We start from the raw sequence: 18,792 nt of genomic DNA, 5'->3' as shown, positions 1-18,792 counted from the left end.
ATGTGGTAGGATGGCTATTATCAAAATAGAGAATATTAAGTGTTGGTGAGGATGTCAAGAAATGGGAACACTTGTGCGTTGTGGAAAAGCGTGCAGCTGCTGTGGAAAATGGTATGGTGGTTCCTAAAAATAAACAAACTGAAAAACAAAAAAGCCCCATAGAATTACAATATGATCCAGCAATTTCACTTCTGGGTATGCCCAAAAGAAGTGAAAGCAGGGATTGGAACAGGTATTTGTACACCCATACTCGTTGCGGTATTCGCAACAGCCAAAAAGTGGAAGCAACCCAAGTGTGTCTAGGCACATGAATGAATAAACAAAAGGCAGTATATACATAAGGACTATCATTCAGCCTTAAAAAGGAAGGAAATTTGGACACATGCTACCACAGGGATAAACCTTAAGGACATTAGTCTAAGTTAAAGACGACAGTCACAAAAGGACAAATACTGAATGACTCCACTCATATGAGGGACCTAGAGAAGTCAAACATAGGGAAGGAAGTTATTATTTAATGGGTAGAGTCTGTTTTACAAGATGAAGAGTTCTGGAGATGGATGATGGCAACAGTTGCACAACAATACGAATGTACTAAATGCAACTTAAAAATGGTTAAAACAGTAAATTTTATGTTACGCATATTATATCACAACTTAAAAAAAGATCCTACTTAAAAAATTTAAGCCTAAGAAAAATAAAAGTTTTTCAAAACATATGTTGATTTTCTTAAAAAAATGATCTACCTTCTTTAGTAAAATCTAATAGTCTATGTTCTTTAAATTTAAAAAAGTCCGATAAATATATAAATTTAAGGTAAAAAAATCTAAGGCTATATTTAGGTAAAGATAATAAATTTTTTAAAAATCGTTTTACTATTAATAAGGGATGCTAAATTTTGAGAACTTTGATATCCAATAGGATTAATTTACATAGCTCTTTCATGTAATTTTTTAAATACACAAAGTAAAAATCGAAAGATAAGTATCTTCCAACATCCCATAAACTAGCGATCTCCACAGACCTTCTCAAGTAGGAAAACCTCTTGGTTTTTATCTTCATCAAGGCACATCGGCTTGTTTCACTAATACAAGCCTCTCCCACAGCCAAACAAAGTGAATACTGTACTTCATATTAGTATCAACCGCTCTCACCAGTGACAAAGAGCTCTTAACATCATTCCTGAGGAACTAACAACCAATTGAGAAACTTTTAAGAAATCAGCATTCAACATCAAGAGAGACCCAACAGAAAAAGCCCTGACTCACCTCACTTCGAGATACCGCAGTCCTGACCAGGGTGGAGTCATCTGTGCCAGCACCTTTCATAGAACAGTAGAGCCTCTCAGCAAAGAAGGCAGGGCGGTTCAGGGCACACTGCACTGCAAGGTAGAGATGCTTCAGAAATGGAATCATGACCTGACAAGCAGCTCTATCCCTCCAACTTCATTTACCACTTCCAGCCTGCCTGTGAATCTTTCTTTTCTTTTCTTTTTTTTTTTTTCTTTGAGATAGAGTCTCACTCTGTTGCCCTGGCTAGGGTGCCTTCGCCTCAGCCTAGCTCACAGCAACCTCAAACTCCTGGGCTCAAGCGATCCTCCTGCCTCAACCTCCCGAGTAGCTGGGACTACAGGCATGTGCCACCATGTCCAGCTAATTTTTTATATATCTATATTTTTAGTTGTCCAGCTAATTTCTATTTTTTTGAGTAGAGACGGGTCTCCCTGTGGCTCAGGCTGCTCTCAACTCCTGAGCTCAAACAATCCTCCCGCCTCCCCTCAGCCTCCCAGAGTGCTAGGATTACAGGCCTGAGCTACCATGCCAGGCCTGTTTTTTTTTCTTTCTTTTTTTTTTTTTTTGTTTTTATATTAAAGAAACAGAATCTCACTGTGTCAGGCTAGAGTGCAGTTATGCTATCATAGCTCACTCCAACCTCGTACTGCTAGGCTCAGACCTCCTGCCTCAGCCTCAGCCTCCTGAGTAGCTGGGACTACAGACACACACCACCTTGCCCAGCTAATTTTTAAAATATTTTGTAAGGATGAGGTCTCGCTATGTTGCGCAGGCTGGTGCCGAACTGCTAGCCTCAAGGGATTCTTCTGCCTTGGCCTCCCAAATTCCTGGGGTTACAGGCAAGAGCCACTGTGTCCAGGCTACCACCATTAATTATTAGCTATGCAATTATCTTAAAACCTGAGGCGAGTTGGGGATGGTCTCCCCCCCCCCTTGATTTTTCTCAGCATCCAACTTCCTAACTGCATCCGACAGATTGCCTTCAATTCTAGAAGATCCCCTTTGGCCAATAAATCCTATTTTCTCTCCATAGTTGCAGGGACTAGGATTCTGTACATGTTTTCCCTTTACAGTATGAAAATCTGTAGCATCTATACCCTAGTAATACCTCAAACCAAAAGGAATAATGACAAAAATCTGAATTCTAAAAGATAAGACTACCATCTGGCTCAGAGAAGGATATCAGATACACTCCAATTTAAAAGAGACAACACAGATTTGAGCAAAGACTTCAGAGCGATGCTCAGAAATCTGACAGGTTTCTCTTTGGAAAATTCGCTTAGCAGGCTCCCCCTGCAGATGACAGAGATGTAATAACTGTATGTTTTTACTTTCACTACAATTACTGTAGTAACATTTATAAGACATTCCATTGCTAATACCAATGTATTACTAATATTCTCTTTAGTCCTATATTATCAATGGGAATGAAATTTCCGTTTTGTTAGACATCTAGTGTTAGACTACCAGAAATCGTTTAATTTCAAAAGGAAAAAGCGTCTCATAAGGCTGAGTACTTAAAAGATATGTTTTGGGGGCTCAAAATGTTTTCTGTGGCACTAGTGCTACAGTCTATGAGATACTGTCGAATAGTTCCCAAGAAAATCCTATAAAGACCAAATAATCCCCAAAAAACCTTATGTGATCACACCAACCATTCATAGGAAATTGCATTAAAAAATATAGGATTAGCCCAGCTACTACTGCCTAAGCAGATTCCAGGAGGCTGTATTAATTATCATCACTTAACGGGAACGGACTATTCAAAGCTCTCATTCATTTAAAAACAAAGCACAAAAGTATCTTACAGATGGTCTTCAAACCACTTTCAACATATCCGGAAAACTCACGGCCCACACTGCTTAACAAATCTCGATTAGCCATCTGCAAAGAAAAATTACAGGGTTAAATATTTTCACATCTTAGAATAGAAGCCAAATCCTCCAAAGAAAAGCTCCTACCCTAGAGTAAGCCTCCATGGTAGCTCTCAGCTGAGGAAAGCTTCTCGTGGCAAGGATCCTGTTAAAGCAAGATTCGTCTGTCCCGAGTCTTCCCTCACCAGCTTGATAGAGACGCTGAGCATCTTCCTGAGCCATTTGGTGGTTTACACTCTGGTTCTCATCACGATTTCCCTGCCAAGGATGAAGGCAGGAATTAGCAAAGGAAATCAAAGTTCTATTAAATTTTTGTTCCAACCTAGTCACTTCAGGATTTAAAGGGACGATTTAAATAAATGATCATGGTTTAATGATGTTATGTTAACATGACGGCTTTCAGAGATTTGAGGGCTAAATGAAACCAGAAAACGTTTAAACAAAAATATTTCCACTAGGAGATATACACTACCACTGAAATGGAGAAAGTATAACTCTCCTTAGCTTGGATTTAAAATCAACATGCATTGTACTGAGTTCTACTTTGTATTCATTCATACAACTGAAAGGTATTGAGCACTTTCTTTGTGTCAGGCACTATGTTAGGTGGCAGGGACACAAGACAGACAAGGTCCCTGCCCTGTAGGAGTTTAAGTCTAGGGAGGAAGGATATAATATGGAGGCTTCATAAACTTCCTTTCCTTCATCTAAGTGTAACCTTAATACGTATATATTACAACTACATATATAAAAATGACACATGAGCTTTTTAGAAGCTATAAATAACTCAAGTTCTGCAAGACCATGCCAGGTTGTATACCAAATTCTTCTCCTGGGATAGGAGGCAAGGTGGAAGGGAAGAGGCAATTGGTTTCTCTCAAAAATAGAAAGCCAGGGCCGGGTGCGGTGGCTCACGCCCGTAATCTTAGCACTCTGGGAGGCTGAGGCGGTAGGATCGCTGGAGGTGAGGAGTTCGAAACCAGCCTGAGCAAGAGTGAGACCCTGTCTCTATTATAAATACAAAGAAATTAATTGGCCAACTAATATATATAGAAAAAATTAGCCGGGCATGGTGGCGCATGCCTGTAATCCCAGCTACTCAGGAGGCTGAGGCAGAAGGATTGCTTGAGCCCAGGAGTTTGAGGTTACTGTCAGCTAGACTGACACCAGGCACTAACTCTAGCCAGGGCAACAAAGTAAGACTCTGTCTCAAAAAAAAAAAACAGAAACCCAAACCAAGGAAAGGCTGCCCTCTAGAGTCTCAGTGACCATTCAATGAGCAAAACAGAAAGATTGGAAAGATGCTCCTTGAAGGTGGAGAACTGTCTTCTGAAAAGCACCTGGCACAAGGAATATGTACAGGCATATTCTAAATGGGCAACTGAATACAGCACAGGTAAAGTTTCTCAGGAAAGACTCCCCCAATTTTTGTCTTTTGATTTATACATACTATATATAATCTCATTTTCCTAGATACTCTTCTGCTCATACCCTCAAAAAGGTATGACCTTGAACCTTGCATAAAGAAAAACTATGCACCTCATATAAAGTCTTAATAATCATTCTTTAGCATTAAATGTCTGTATCTGTTTTTTCTTCTTGTGCCTTTGACATCCTAACCTGCTTCCCTGCTCTGTTACTGTGATGTAGGTAAATTCAGTTTCCTTCAGCCCATCTGCTTTCTTTTCATTTCTACATCCACTCACTTTTGTACCCTACCCGAGCTGCAACTACTTCCCCTGGATCTTAGGAGCCCCTCCTCTGCTTTTAGATCTCTCAAGATAGTCCAACCTTGTGCACTAGCAGGATAGCCAATAACTTCTGATATGGAATAGTCTTTTGCATCATCTCATTCCAAGTGTGTTCCTAATACCATTCCAAATATCCTAAATTAGAGTATTTTCTGTCAATTCTCTAGCACATCTGCGGAATTAGAATAAGGAAGGTGCTAATCACAGTATTACTGGGAACACTGAAACATTTTTCTGCATTTCTGGTTCTTCTCACACAGTCCTCATCTCCTCTAGCACTTCCATAGCAGTCCTGCATGTCTTCAGTTAATGGCCAGTGTAATAGGCAGGACAGTGCTAAGCTTGTATGTACACTTTCAGGCCAGGTGCAATGGCTCACGCCTGTAATCCCAGAACTTTGGGAGGTCGGGGTGGGAGGACTGCTTGTGGCCAGGAGTTCAAGACCAACCTAGGCAACATAGCAAGACCTCCTCTCCACAAAAAATAAAAACAAATTAGGGTGGCGTAGTGGTGCATGCCTGTAGAGCTAGCTACTATGGAGGCTGAGGTGGAAAGATCACTGGAGCCCAGAAGTTCAAGGCTGCAGTGAACCATGGCCATGCCACTGCACTCTAGCCTGGCTGACAGAGTGAGACTATGAGCCAAAGTAAATGAATGAATGAATGAATGAACAGTTTCATTCTAGCCACAGAGCCTCAAGCTGGTTTCTGATTCCATACAACCTTAAAGATGTTAATTTCTGATTCCTTACAAAAGCCAGATTTGCAGAAATAAATCCTAGTAGTAACTACAAAGACATCTGTACACTGGATTCAGTGTTGCCCCTCTTAAAAATGGCAATATTTCAAGATTGCTAAATATCAAAAGGAATAAAGAATGCTCACTGGCAATAAAGTGCCCTTCACCAACACACATACATTCATGCTACACTCACCTGGCACATGGATACAAGTAGACGTTCAAAATGCCCTGATGTATCTGACCTAATGTCCTTTTCAAGGTCTCGTCCAAATTCTGATTGATAACACCTGACGATTTCTCGGATGTCCTGATTTGTTCTTGTGCACAAAATCTCAATCAATACATGTTCCTGAGTTCCTGCTCCCTATGTGAAAAGAAGGGAGAATTATACAAAAGATAATCAAAATTTCTAGAAGTAATTAAATCTTACTGTTTCACCAGTACTTCTTTGTTCTCTAGAATCGAAAAACTATATATTCGGATGATGTGAAATAATGTATTGCTTTATCACTGTAAATTCAGAACTGTGATCATTTGTGGGGTTTTACATACAAAATAGAGTAAAATACAATAAATGACATGTAGTACCTGCATTGCGTTCCGTAAACTCCAGGCATCATAATATGGAGAAGGCATGAACAGGGCAAGGATTAGTTCTTCCATATTTCCACTTAACTCTGATTTGAGATCTTTGATTAAATCCTATTTAATTACAAACACAAGCTTAGTACATGTGCTCTCCAAAATTTGTAACTGACATCTTTTTCTAGAAAATATGGGGCTGGGTACAATGGCTCATGCCTGTAATCACAGCACTTTGGGAGGCCCAGGCAGTAGGATCGCTTGAGTTCAGGAAATCAAGGTTACAGTGAGTGGTTACAGTGAGCTGTGATCACACCAGTGCACTCCACCCTTGGCAACAGAGAAAAGACAATGTCTTTAAAAAAAATATATGGAAAACTGAAATAGAATTGCTTTACAAAACCATGAATTTCAAATCTGATTATGTAAGAAATATATATGTTTAAAGTTTGTTACACTCAAGCAGATGACTTTTATTCATTCTATCAATAAACAATAATAATTATTTTCTCGTTTTTGAGATGAGGTCTTACTATGTTGCGCAGGCTGGTATGGAACTCCTGGGTGCAAGCGATCCTTCCCCCTTAGCCTCCCAAATAGCTGGGAGTATAGGCACATGCCACCACGCCTGACTAATAACAAATCCTTCCTGCAGTTCTACCACTGTAACAGATACAAAGACAAGAGATACATGAAACAAAGAATAATTCAAGCCTCCCAAGTAGCTGGGACTACAGGCACGCACCACCACACCAGGCTAATTTTTTGTCTTTTTAGTAGACATGGGGTCTTGCTCTTGCTCAGGCTGGTCTCAAACTCCTGACCTCAAGTGATCCTCCAGCCTTGGCCTCCCAGAGTGCTAGGATTACAGACATGAGCCACCACGCCCGGCCAAAAAACGCTTTTGAGAGAAGCGAATATACCACTTCTGAGGTCTCTAAAGACTAGTTATCTCTCTATATCACAGGTACTAATAAAAAGATAGCATTCCAATCTGACATGAATGCAGAGTTCACTGGGGCCACTATTGATGTGCACTCAACAAAAAAACATACCTTGCCATACATAGTCTTAAAAGCTGCTTTAATTTTTTACCTCTGATCATTGGAACGGTTGGCCACAACATCCTGAATTGCTTGCTCATCTGTCCCTGGAAGAACCATACATGGTTTGTTTTTTTTGTTTTTTTGAGACAGAGTCCTGCTCTAGTACCCTGACTAGCATGCAGTGATGTGATCACGGCTCACTGCAACCTCCAACTCCTGGGCTGAAGCGATTCTCCTGCCTCAGCCTCCTGAGTAGCTGGGACTACAGGAATGTGCCACCACACCCAGCTAATTTTTTCTGTTTTTAGTACAGACGGAGTCTCACTTTTGCTTAGGCTGGTCTCACACTCCTGAGCTCAGGTGATCCTCCCACTTCGACTTCCCAGAGTGCTAGGATTACAGGCATGGGCCTCCATAGCCAGCTCCAGACAGGTTTAAGAATCGACAAAATCTGTGCTGGGTGCTCCTTGAGGGTATCTCTTAGAAGGCTTACAAGGTGCTAGGCCCTAGATTAAATTGAGGTGTGTGCACCAAGCCTGACACATAAACTTGGTTTATGATATAAGGTTTTATAACCAGCTCCATAAACAAGAAAACATTTTGTTTAGTTTTTTTGTAGTTTTTAGGCTTCAAGTTCCCAGACCAGTAAGATTTGCTGATCAGGACTTTGTAACTTTCTGCTGCACTGATGAATTCCCTTTTGTGTTTCTTTCCCGGCCTTGTCAAGCCCTACACCACTTGTTTGTCCGGAGAAGACAAGCTAAGTGATGCCACCACAGACTGTATACTAAGACCCCCTGAGAAGCCTATTCCCTGCATCCTGCCTACACATCAGAAATGACCAATATTAACACCCAGCTCATTATACTACTAAAATCCCCACCCTGGGAGGGACTTATCCACCATTTTTGGATCATGGGATCTATGTAGTAGTATGATTTATCACTGTACTTGGGTGCCCTCCACTCCGCCCCAAACATGTAATGATGCTCACTCCCCTCATGCATTATTCATTTTACCTCCAGAAAACCCTGACCATGTTGACTGGGAACACAGATTTGAGACAGTTCATACCTCCCCCTCCCAGTGGACACGTCCACTGTAATAAATCCTTTCTTCCTCGACAATCCTTGTTGTCTCAGTAACTGGCTCTCTGTGAGCAAGCAACAGAGAAGCCCCCCTTGTATGTTTGTTAACAGTTCATTTTTACTTTAGAATTAATCACTTAAAGTTATTATTAATATAGAAGACAAAAATCTGCTTTCCTTACCAAAACCCTTCATTGCTTTACGGAGAATTTCTGCATCTCGCATAGCATCGAAGTTGGCAGCTGCTCTGATTGTTCCTTGAGTGCCCTGACTCATCGCAGCAGGCTGAGAACAAAAGGCATAAAATCCAAGTCAGGACTTCCAATAAGTTTCTAATAAAGAAACTTAAAGACTTCCCCAGACATTGCTCTTAGGAAAGAAGGCCAGTGTTTGGGTTTTAGGGCAAGGATATAAGCATTGTATTGCCAGGGCTCATTCTAGAACAAATAGGAAAGACCTATACTCCTTCAGACAGATTTTTCTCCTGCTAACAGATAGCCAGACACCAAACTTGTAGGAGAAAAGATGGTGAAACCTTTGAAATTAAAGTTACAAATCTTGTCTTTCAGTAGCTATGTAGTCCTAGACAAGTTTCTCAATCTCTCTAAAGCTCAAATTCCTCAAAAATCAGGAAAGTGAGCAAAAACAAACAAAAATCACTAAGGTGTTTCTCTTCCAATACTGTAATCCTTCTCCTACCCCAGGCTAAAACAAGCTTGAAAATGCTAGATCTTTATAAATATACAGTATGGAAGTCAGTAAGAAAATCAAGACAAATGTAACCATAGAGCTATACTGCTTATGTTCCTAGTAACTTGAATTCCTATTCAAGTTTTAAGATTTAAAACTTTCAAGATTTAAAATTTTCAAGATTTAAAAAGTTAACAAGGCAATTTAAGAATGAAACAGTATTAAGTTAAGGAGCTATACAGAGATAGGGTAAAGATTTGATATATGAAATCAGAAATGTTTCCCACTAGGGCTACTAAGAAATCAAGACCTACTGGTTACCATGTTTAAAGACCTACCAATTACTACAGGGACATAAAGATAAAACAGATACATCGGAGTCCTAAAGGAATAGTGAGAGATAAATATATGAGAAATGAGAAACAACTGAAAGCACATATAGGGTACTTAGTGATTAGTGAACATTAGAAAACCTTACTCACTTCACTGCTATAATCCAAAGAAACAGGAGAGAAAACAGGATAGGAAGGAAAGGACTCTGTATTGATCTGAAAGAAGGGTGGAAAGTATAAAGGTAAAAGTGGAAAACAAAAACCACCCTTCATAAACCACTGCCAGAAATCCAATCAACAAATTGCCCAAGTTCATAGTTATAACTGCTAGTAAGGGCAAGGAAGAGCTAATACAACCAAAACCGATGCCAAGAGCCAATGTGAATCTCTAGGATAAACTATGAGCATCATCACCTGTGAGAAGGACCTATGCTTGTCTTATCAAAATCATCAGGACCGTATTTAACCACTTTGGTACGAGCGTCGACTGTAGTCAACAGCCACAGATGAACGCGCACAGCGACTTTAGCCGACAGCCGTGAGATGACTTTTCTAATTTTTCATTTATCAAAATAAAATTGTGAACATCTAAAAATAATGTAATGAAAGCATATATGTTTATGTTACCGATTCTGATTTATATTACAAGTAAAGCTGCCTGTAAAGTAAAACAAGCTTTCCGTGCTTTAAAGCTTTCCTCATCACACAAGAGGAAAACAGATTCGCCGTGAATGCACAGCACCAACTACCGTGCGGACTATGAGTGCCAGCTGTGGGCAAGGTTTCGCGGCGGTGAGCGCCGTACCGAAGTGGTTAAAGCAGATCGACTAAAGGGGGCACAAGTTCTATCAGAAGCAAAGATTAAAGTGTTATGTTATTGTCACAGACTGTTTCCTCTGCTTCATGGAAACCTCTCATGTCAGCAAAGGAGTGGTGCCCTTCTTGGGCATTATCCATTTACATAGACTGAACTGAAATGGCAGGATTATGCCAAGCATGGTGGTTCATGCCTGTAATCCCAAAACTTTGGGATGCTGAGGCAGGAGGATTGCTGGAGGCCAGGAGTTTGGGATCAGCCTGGGCAACATAAAGAGACCCCCTGTCTACAAAGACATTTAAAAATTAGCCAGGCGTGATAGCATGTGCCTGTACTGCTACTGGGAAGGCTTAGGTAAGAGATCACTTCAGCTCAGGAGTTCAAGCTCACAGTGAATTGTGATTGCACCTCTGTATTCCAGCCTGAGTGACAGAGTGAAATCCTGTCTCAAAAACAAAAACCAAAAACAAAAAAAGTAGGAGTGAACATACCTGACCAGGGTAAGGAGCTTGTCCTCCAGGATACTGTCCTCCAGGAAAGCCACCTATGTGTTTAAAAAAAAATGTATAACAAATAGGCATTACATAATCGAATTTTTGAAAACAGCATTATAAATATGGAAACATGAGAACATTCACACTGTATATTAAGTAGGATCAGTTTTTAAATATTATAATTTACTGACTCTAAAACAAGCTTTGGTCCTAAGAACTCTTTTTTTTTTTTTAGACAAGGTCTCACAGTCACCAGGTTGGAGTGCAGTGGCATCATCATAGCTCACTGCAACCTCCCACTCTCGGGCTCAAGTGATCCTCCTGCCTCAGCCTCCTGAGTAGCTGGGCCTACAGGAGCATACCACAACACCCAGCTAATTTTTCCATTTTTTGTAGAGACAGGGTCTCGATATTGCTCAGGCTGGTCTTGAACTGCTGACCTAAAACAATCCTCTCGCCTCGGCCTCCCACAGTGCAAGGATTATAGGCATGAACCATCACACCCGGCCAAGAACAGTTTTAATATTCCATGTTCTACGTAAGATCCTAACAAACAATACTTATTCCCCCCACACGCACACTTGAACCAGATTAAATTCTGATTCCATCTGGAATGGTTATCAGGATATAATTCTGGCGGTCATTTCATTTGTGGTACAGGATTCAGCAGAGAAGTGAAAGTTCCTGAAGGTTTTTCTTTTTGGCCTTGGGACAGATTTTTTAATAGTAAAAGGGGTCCTTACTTCATTTTCCTGATTAAGCTTTTCCATCAAATTAATATATTTCATGAAAACATATATTTAAAATTACTTGTAGAAACACATACACATTTACTGAAGACCATCCCAAACATAAACTAAGTTCTCTCGATGGCAACTGAAAACTCAAAATAGCATGATGTCGTTTTTTGTGGTCAGCTGGTACCTACCAGGTAGCGGGACCTGTGCTGGCCCATGCCGTGAGACTGCGAAGGTGGCTGTGGGTAGCCAGAAAAGCCTGCTCCCCCTGGTGGGACTCCAAATCCTTGGCCGGGAGGAACTAGAGAAAAGAAGAGTTTGATCGACTACAGTAACAGTTCCTTGATTAAATAGATAACTTTAGAAAAATTTCTACTGTTAACAATGGAAAAAATATGAGATTAAAGCTGTACCAGCAGTCTCTTTTTGTATAAACTGAGAACTTCAACTTCTCACCAATCCCTTCCCCAGTAAACGAAAAAAAATTTTAAATTTTACTTTGTTCATCTTCCTATTAATTTACAATACAAAAGCATGAAGTCTGTTTTTTTAACCTTTGGATAAAGCTGTCCTAAAGGCCAGAGTCATGTTAATTCGAGTGTCTTAATCAGGTCTTAAGATTACAAATAACCATATGAAGCAACCACTTCTCCATTTAAAAAACAAACAAACAAACAAAAACAGGTTACAAATAACCAAAGGATTATGTATTGGTCCTTTATTACCATTAAGTTTATTGCATTTCCCTTCACAACGGAATTTCGCAAACTGCTCCCAGCTTTCATGCCCCCTGAGAACTTTATCCCTATTGTGCCAGCTAGGTCCCTTACTGTCTAAGGGTAGTTAAGAGCGACTCTGACCTCAGACAAAACAAGCAAGAATGAACAGGATTCGAGGACAGAAGGAAAGTGTTACAACAGTCCCGAATCATTACTAGTGCCACAGCCAGAACTCACCTCCGGGATAGGATGCAGCTCCCCCTGGCTGTGGGGCACCAGGACAGCCTCCAGGGGATGGAGAACCTGCAGGTGCAGGGAAGCCTCCAGCTCCTGGGTAGCCACTACTGGGCGCTTGTGGGTAAGCACCTCCTGCCACTGGAGGAAAGCCACTAGGATAAGGACACTGACCTGGAGGGGGACAAGATGATTCCTGACCTGCAGGCTGAAAATGAGAATAATTTTAAATGAATGTGATCATAAAGAAATATGACCCATCTACAAATAAAGAACAGAGATTACTATTAAGGAATAGCTTGTTCTTTAACTTTTTTAAAGTCCTATGAGAAATCTTGGGGTCTTATTCTGGTTCATAGGTATACTACTTTCTCAGGACACTTGTTTGCCAGAATAAGGCTAAATTTAATTTTACTTGGGTCAGGCAAAGAGGTTTTTTGTTTTTTCTTTTTTTCTCTATTTGGCAGTTGGAACCAGGTTCTTTACAAACCTCAAGGCAGCAGGAACAACTAACAAACCTCATCAGTTCCTTCATTTTCCAGGCATCTGGAAACATGAGAAAGATCCTCCTCTCTCTACCCTAAAGAGGAATTCAGCGGCCGGTGTGGTAGCTCACGCCTGTAATCCTAGCACTCTGGGAGACTGAGGTGGGAGGATTGCTTGAGGTGAGGAGTTCAAAGCCAGCTTGAGCAAGAGCAAGACCCTGTCTCTACTGAAAATAGAAAAAAATTAGCCACATGTGGTGGTGTGAGCCTGTAGGCCCAGCTACTCGGGAGGCTGAGGCAGAAAGATCATGTGAGCCCAGGAGTTGCTGTGAACTAGACCAACACCACAGTATTCTAGCCCGGGCAACAGAGCGAGATACTGTCTCAAAAAAAAATAGGAATTCATAGCTTTCTTGCAACATACCTGGATTTGCTGCATAATGATTAAAAAAAAAAAAAAAGATGACCTGAATCACAAACAGAGTGTGACATTTTGGACATCACAGATCAGACCACAAAATGTCTAAGAGTGGCAGAGATTGTTACCTGCTCACTAAACTCTTTCTTCCCACGCCATAAAGCTAGAGACGCTACATTTCCCTGACCCCCTAATAGTTGGGTAGGACCATGATTGAATACCAGTGAATAAACATACACAGAAGTGATGTACACCACTTCTAGCCTAGCCCCTAAAAACCTCTGCCCAATCCTCTATGCTCGGCATGGCGCGGTGGCTCACTCCTGTAATCCTAGCACTCTGGGAAGCCCAGGCGGGCAGACTGCTCGAGGTCAGGAGTCCAAAACCAGCCTGACCAAGAGCAAGACCCCATCTTTACTAGAAATAGAAAGAAATTAATAGGCCAACTAATATATATATATATATGTATATATATATATATATATATATATATATATATATATATATATATATAAAACATTATCCTGGCATGGTGGCACATGCCTGTAGTTCCAGCTACTGGGAGGCTGAGGCAGGAGGATCACTTTAGCCCAGGAGTTTGAGGTTGCTGTGAACTAGGCTGCCTCCATGGCACTCACTCTAGCCTGGGCAACAAAGTGAGACTCTGTCTCAAAAAAAAAAAAAAAAAAATCCTCTATGCTCACTCTCTTCCTTCATCTGTCAGCTATACGTAGAGGATGCAGTGGAAGATTCTAAGGCACCAAAGGGTGGTATTATAAAATCAAACAAAGGAGGAGTCTGGGAACCTGAACTACTACATGAAACAAAGCCCCCTCCCACCCAACTCCTACCGCACCACTAACTTCCAGGAGACTGAAGCAAGCAAGAAACATGTTTTTATTGTGATGAGCCACTGAGGTTTGGGGGTTGTCTGTTTCAGCAGCTACACTGACTGAAATGGTTGCCAGAGTCCAGTTTAGTACACAGGGACTTGGGAGCATATTCATAGCACTCATCTCTCCTATGATAAATTCACAACAGCTATCTATTCACTTTGCATGAGTATACACATATTATCATTAACCTGTATAGGCCTCTTTCTATTCTCCCAGCGTTAGATAACAGCACTTCATACTTAAGAGTATGAAACTGAAATGCTTAATTCTTACTATGCCTCAGCTCTCAGTTGAGTCCTCACAGTAGTACAGCTATCAACAAGGTGGAAGTCTGTAGCACATTTATAAAATGTACTCCAAATACTAAAAATCTCAGAACTACAAAATCCAGGGCCCTCTGATCCACTGTAGTTTGTTACTGAGTCAAGCCCTTTTTAATTATTTTAATAACCTTCCAACACGAAGGCTAAAACCCAGTGATTCATGGCATGCGCTTAGCTTACATAAATGTCTTATTGGCTCATATAGCACTTAACATTTTTAAAAACTTCCACATTTTAAAAAATTTGGTGCATGAGGCTCCCGGTTCAATCCCCAGCACCTCCACCAAAAGAAAACAAAATTGGGGTAATTTTGCATAAAATCCAGGTTCTTGGCTTTACCTGAAGAATTAGAGTATCTAGCAACACTGGGATGGCCTCCCTGCACGGCCGAATCAAGCTACAGCTGGGTGTGGATGAGGCGAGAGTGCTTCTGAGTTCCCCCATAACCCCTGCCTTCACTCACTTATTCTACACAGTACCTCTGATCTAGCATATCTGTAAGAGCAGTAGCGGGCTACTCCTATACACCACCTGTTTCGAGGACATGAGTTATTTTAATATTATAAGCGGCAATACTTACAGGATATCCAGGGAAAGGTGGGTAGCCTGTAGGAGGATAGCCTGGGTACCACATTCTGTAGCAATAAAACATGTCCTCTGTAATTTCCTATAAGGGTTAAGGATTTTGAAGATATACAGATAGACACACAACACAAGGTTTTATGCAAAATATTCCTTCTTTCCAAAGAGTCTGTCGGGTACTAAAACAAGGATACTGGTGGTAGAACCTTATAAAATACTTCTTCATTTCACCATTTGAGCTCCATTTGAGCTAATGGAGTTGGTATAGCAAAAGTTCCAAATTCCTTGTCATACCACACAATTTTTGTCATACCTCAATTTACTGGTACTATTATTTAATATTTTTCTTAAGCAGATTAATATTTTACTTAAATTTGTTTCATACCACTTGCATAAATGGAAAACTTACCATAGGTCTCTTGCCACAAATAGTTGGTAATATTAAAATGAATACATAACTATCAAAAAAAAAATGCTTTCTAGGTGCCACAGAAATCCCCTTGTATGGTGAAACTATATTATGAGAAACAATGGTATAATGGTTAAAAGTTAACATTCTAGAGTCACACATACCCAGATTAAGCCCTGGCATTTTATTTAACTTTTGATTATGGCAACCTTCAAGCTTATTCAAAAGTAAAGATAAAACCATGGATCCATCACCCAGCTGCAACAACTACCAAGTCATGGACAGTCTTGTTTCTTTAATATTCTCTCTCCCCACCACTCCACTGGATTATTCTGAGGCAAATCCTAGACATTATATCCTTTTAACCTATATATATATACCCCAGTATATACCTCTAGAAACAAAGACTTTGTAAAAATGATTAACAAGGCTGCTGTAAAAATATAACCATGTTTCGATGTCATGATGTACTGTACTTGAAAAATAACCTATATAGGCATGTCATTATCACCCTTCTTAGTAACTTTTTTTTTTGAGACAAAGTCTCACTCTGTTGTCCAGGCTAGAGTGCCATGGCGGAACCTAGCTCACAGCAACCTCAAACTTCTGGGTTCAAGTGATCCTCCTGCCTCAGCCTCCTGAGTAGCTGGGACTACAGGCATGCACCACCACAGCCAGCTAATTTCTTTCTATTTTTAGTAGAAAGGGGGTCTCACTCTTGCCCAGGCTGGTCTGGAACTCTTGACCTCAAGCAGTCCTCCTGCCTCAGCCTCTGAGGGTGCTAGGATTACAGGTGTGAGCCACCATGCCCAGCCAGTTTCTGAATATCAACGTGTGACTATTGAAATTTCCAGTAATCTTTTAAATGTTTTTACTATTTTATTTTGCAATTGTTTATTGACCTCAGGGTAAAAAATTTCAAACATTTAAAAGCAGATGGCCAGGTACAGTGGCTCACACCTGTAATCCCAGCACTTTGAGAGGCCAAGACAGAAGGATTGTTTAGGCTAGGAGTTTCAGATCCACCTGGGCAACACATAGAGACCCCCAAACCCCTCTACAAAACCTGGCATACAATTCCTAAAATCCTTAATGTCCTAAGTGACACCTTTTTGTATCCTAATGAGTTGACTGATGGCTAGGTAGCTTCAGGACAGGGTTGATCACCAGAAAGTTCACCATGGATTAGAGGGTTGAGATTTTCAGCACCCCCAACCTACAGAGAGGGGAGAGGGGCTGAAGGTTAAGTTGATCACCAGTGCTTTAATCAATCGTCACACGTTATGTAATGACGCCTCCACAAAACCCCAAAGGACAGGGTTCAGAGAGCTTCCAGAGAACTGAACACGTGAAGGTTGCTCAAGGGTTGTGCTCTCAGAGAGGGCATGGAAGCTCTGCATCCCTTCCTCCAAAGCGCTCCACGTGCATCATCTGTATTCTTTGTAATATTCTTCGTAATAAACTGGTAAACACGTTTGCCTGAATTCTGTGAGCTGCTCTAGAAAATTAGTTGAACACAAAGAGGGGTTGTGGAACCCCAACCGGTACCCAGTCGTCAGAAGTTTTGATCAGACTTGGAACTGATTGCGGGGGGAGGGTGTTCAGTCTTGTGGGACTGAGCCTTCAACTTGTGGGATCTGACGTATATGTATAGAATATCCCTGAAAAGATACTTGAGGTAGCAAACAGTGGCTGCCTCCTAGGAGGAGAGCTGGGGCACAATGAGACTTACTTTTCAATGTACCTTTAGTCCTTTCAGAATTGTGCACACATCATCTATTCAAAAAGTAGACTTTTAAAAAAGTTTTTGTAAAAAGTTAAACAAACCCCAGGATGACTCAACAAATTACTCAACTTTGCTCAAGGGAATAAGACCAGACTGGTGAACCAGAGCTTTTATTTTCAACATTTTCTGTCACAACCACTTCGAAAATCATTCTTGGTTCTCCAAACCATCTCCACCCAGTGAGTCAGCTAGTCAAAGGGTTGGGTCTCACTATAGGTGTCTCATAGATGGCATGAAGCTCAGGAACACAAGAGGCAGCTGTTGTGAATTTGCCAGGTGGGGAGAGAGGGGCACAAAACAGGAAGGGCAGCTGAAGATGGACATCAGCAGCTAAGATTTTCCAAAACTAGCCACTAGGTCTGGAAGGGCCATTTAAATCATACAGCAATTTGGATAAAGAATGAGGCATGGCTAGGATTCTGCAGGAACAAGTAGAGACTGCCACCCACCCACCAGTGAAGACTGAATGATGGCTTAAGTTTACAGTGGCCAAAACTAGCTCCTTACCTAAGGTGCCTTATCTGGTCCTTGATATCCCTTCCTTGCCTTACCTAATGACTCATTACACTCCTTGCCTAATTAGGACAGATTACTTTAGCAGATTAGCTCCTTATCAGCTGGCAGAAATTAGGGAGTTTAAAGGCAGTCAGAAGACCAGAGACCATGCAGACAATGGCCCACTCTGCACCTTGCAGTCTATTTTCACTTCCTTTCAGCTTGCATTAAAGTCCTTTTTCTCTTAATAAAAAAAGGCTGTCGGAAGATATAGTCTTCATTTCTGTCACTTTATGGACATCCGCCATCTCCCTCTGTTTCTTGGTTTCCTTGGGGATGGACAAGTATCACCACACATTAGCTGGTCAGTGAGCAAGAATCTAAACTGGAATGTGACCCCAAAACTGTTTCCAAGAATTGTAAATCTGAGTAACCTGAGGTTTGTTCGTTCCGCCCTAGTGTTCACTTATCATTGCTGTGAGACATTGAAAAAGTCCTAAGAAAATGGGAATATTTGAGACTCCAGTACACATCTATTAGAATAAATGGGAACACTGCTTTGGAAAACAGTTTGGTGGTTTGGTAAAATACAAGGGACAGGTCTACATTGACAGAAAGCAGAGCCCTGGTGGCCTGGGGTAGGGCAGGAAAGGAGGGATTACACAGAGAAAGGTCCAACTCTTGGGGATGATGGAAATGTTCATTCTTTTAATTGTGGTGACAGTTTCACAGGTGTATATACATTGGTCAAAATTCCTCAAATTGTACATTTAGTATGTGCAGTTTATGATATGTCAATTATCCTTCCACAATGCTGTTTTTAAAAAAAAAAAAATCAAAGGGCATGTGCTCACATGTGGAATCTAAGGCTGTTTCCTCACTCCAGTGGTAAGAATAAGCCAGAAAACAGAAGAATCCAGAAGGCAGAAGGGAGCTCTACAGGCTTTTAGAGTTAGTTTTCATAAATTTTAATGTCAGAGAACAATAGAACCGGTTCTTGC

The 18,792-nt window shown here is 40.9% G+C and overlaps 1 protein-coding gene and 1 long non-coding RNA gene across 2 annotated transcripts in view; both read right to left on the bottom strand.

Moving 5' to 3' along the window:
* Positions 1-18,792, bottom strand: part of LOC142875561 (annexin A7-like) — a 163,593-nt gene that overhangs the window by 641 nt on the left and 144,160 nt on the right. The window contains exons 7-11 of the mRNA XM_076010171.1: positions 6,247-6,360; positions 5,852-6,022; positions 3,254-3,424; positions 3,101-3,176; positions 1,269-1,381 (exon numbers count right to left, since the gene is read on the bottom strand). Of these exons, the coding sequence (XP_075866286.1) occupies positions 1,269-1,381; positions 3,101-3,176; positions 3,254-3,424; positions 5,852-6,022; positions 6,247-6,360 (645 nt within the window). The remainder of the gene's footprint in view (positions 1-1,268; positions 1,382-3,100; positions 3,177-3,253; positions 3,425-5,851; positions 6,023-6,246; positions 6,361-18,792) is intronic.
* LOC142875562 (uncharacterized) lies at positions 11,664-15,160 on the bottom strand. The gene is made up of 3 exons (XR_012922910.1): positions 15,100-15,160; positions 12,401-12,605; positions 11,664-11,745 (listed from the first exon to the last, which is right to left on the bottom strand). It is a non-coding gene; the product is annotated as an uncharacterized LOC142875562 (long non-coding RNA).

The sequence above is a fragment of the Microcebus murinus genome, chromosome 14 (genome assembly GCF_040939455.1).
Source record: "Microcebus murinus isolate Inina chromosome 14, M.murinus_Inina_mat1.0, whole genome shotgun sequence".
Taxonomy (NCBI): Eukaryota; Metazoa; Chordata; class Mammalia; order Primates; family Cheirogaleidae; genus Microcebus; species Microcebus murinus.
Note: the sequence above shows the minus strand (reverse complement) of the source record. Positions and strands in the feature narration are given on the sequence as shown.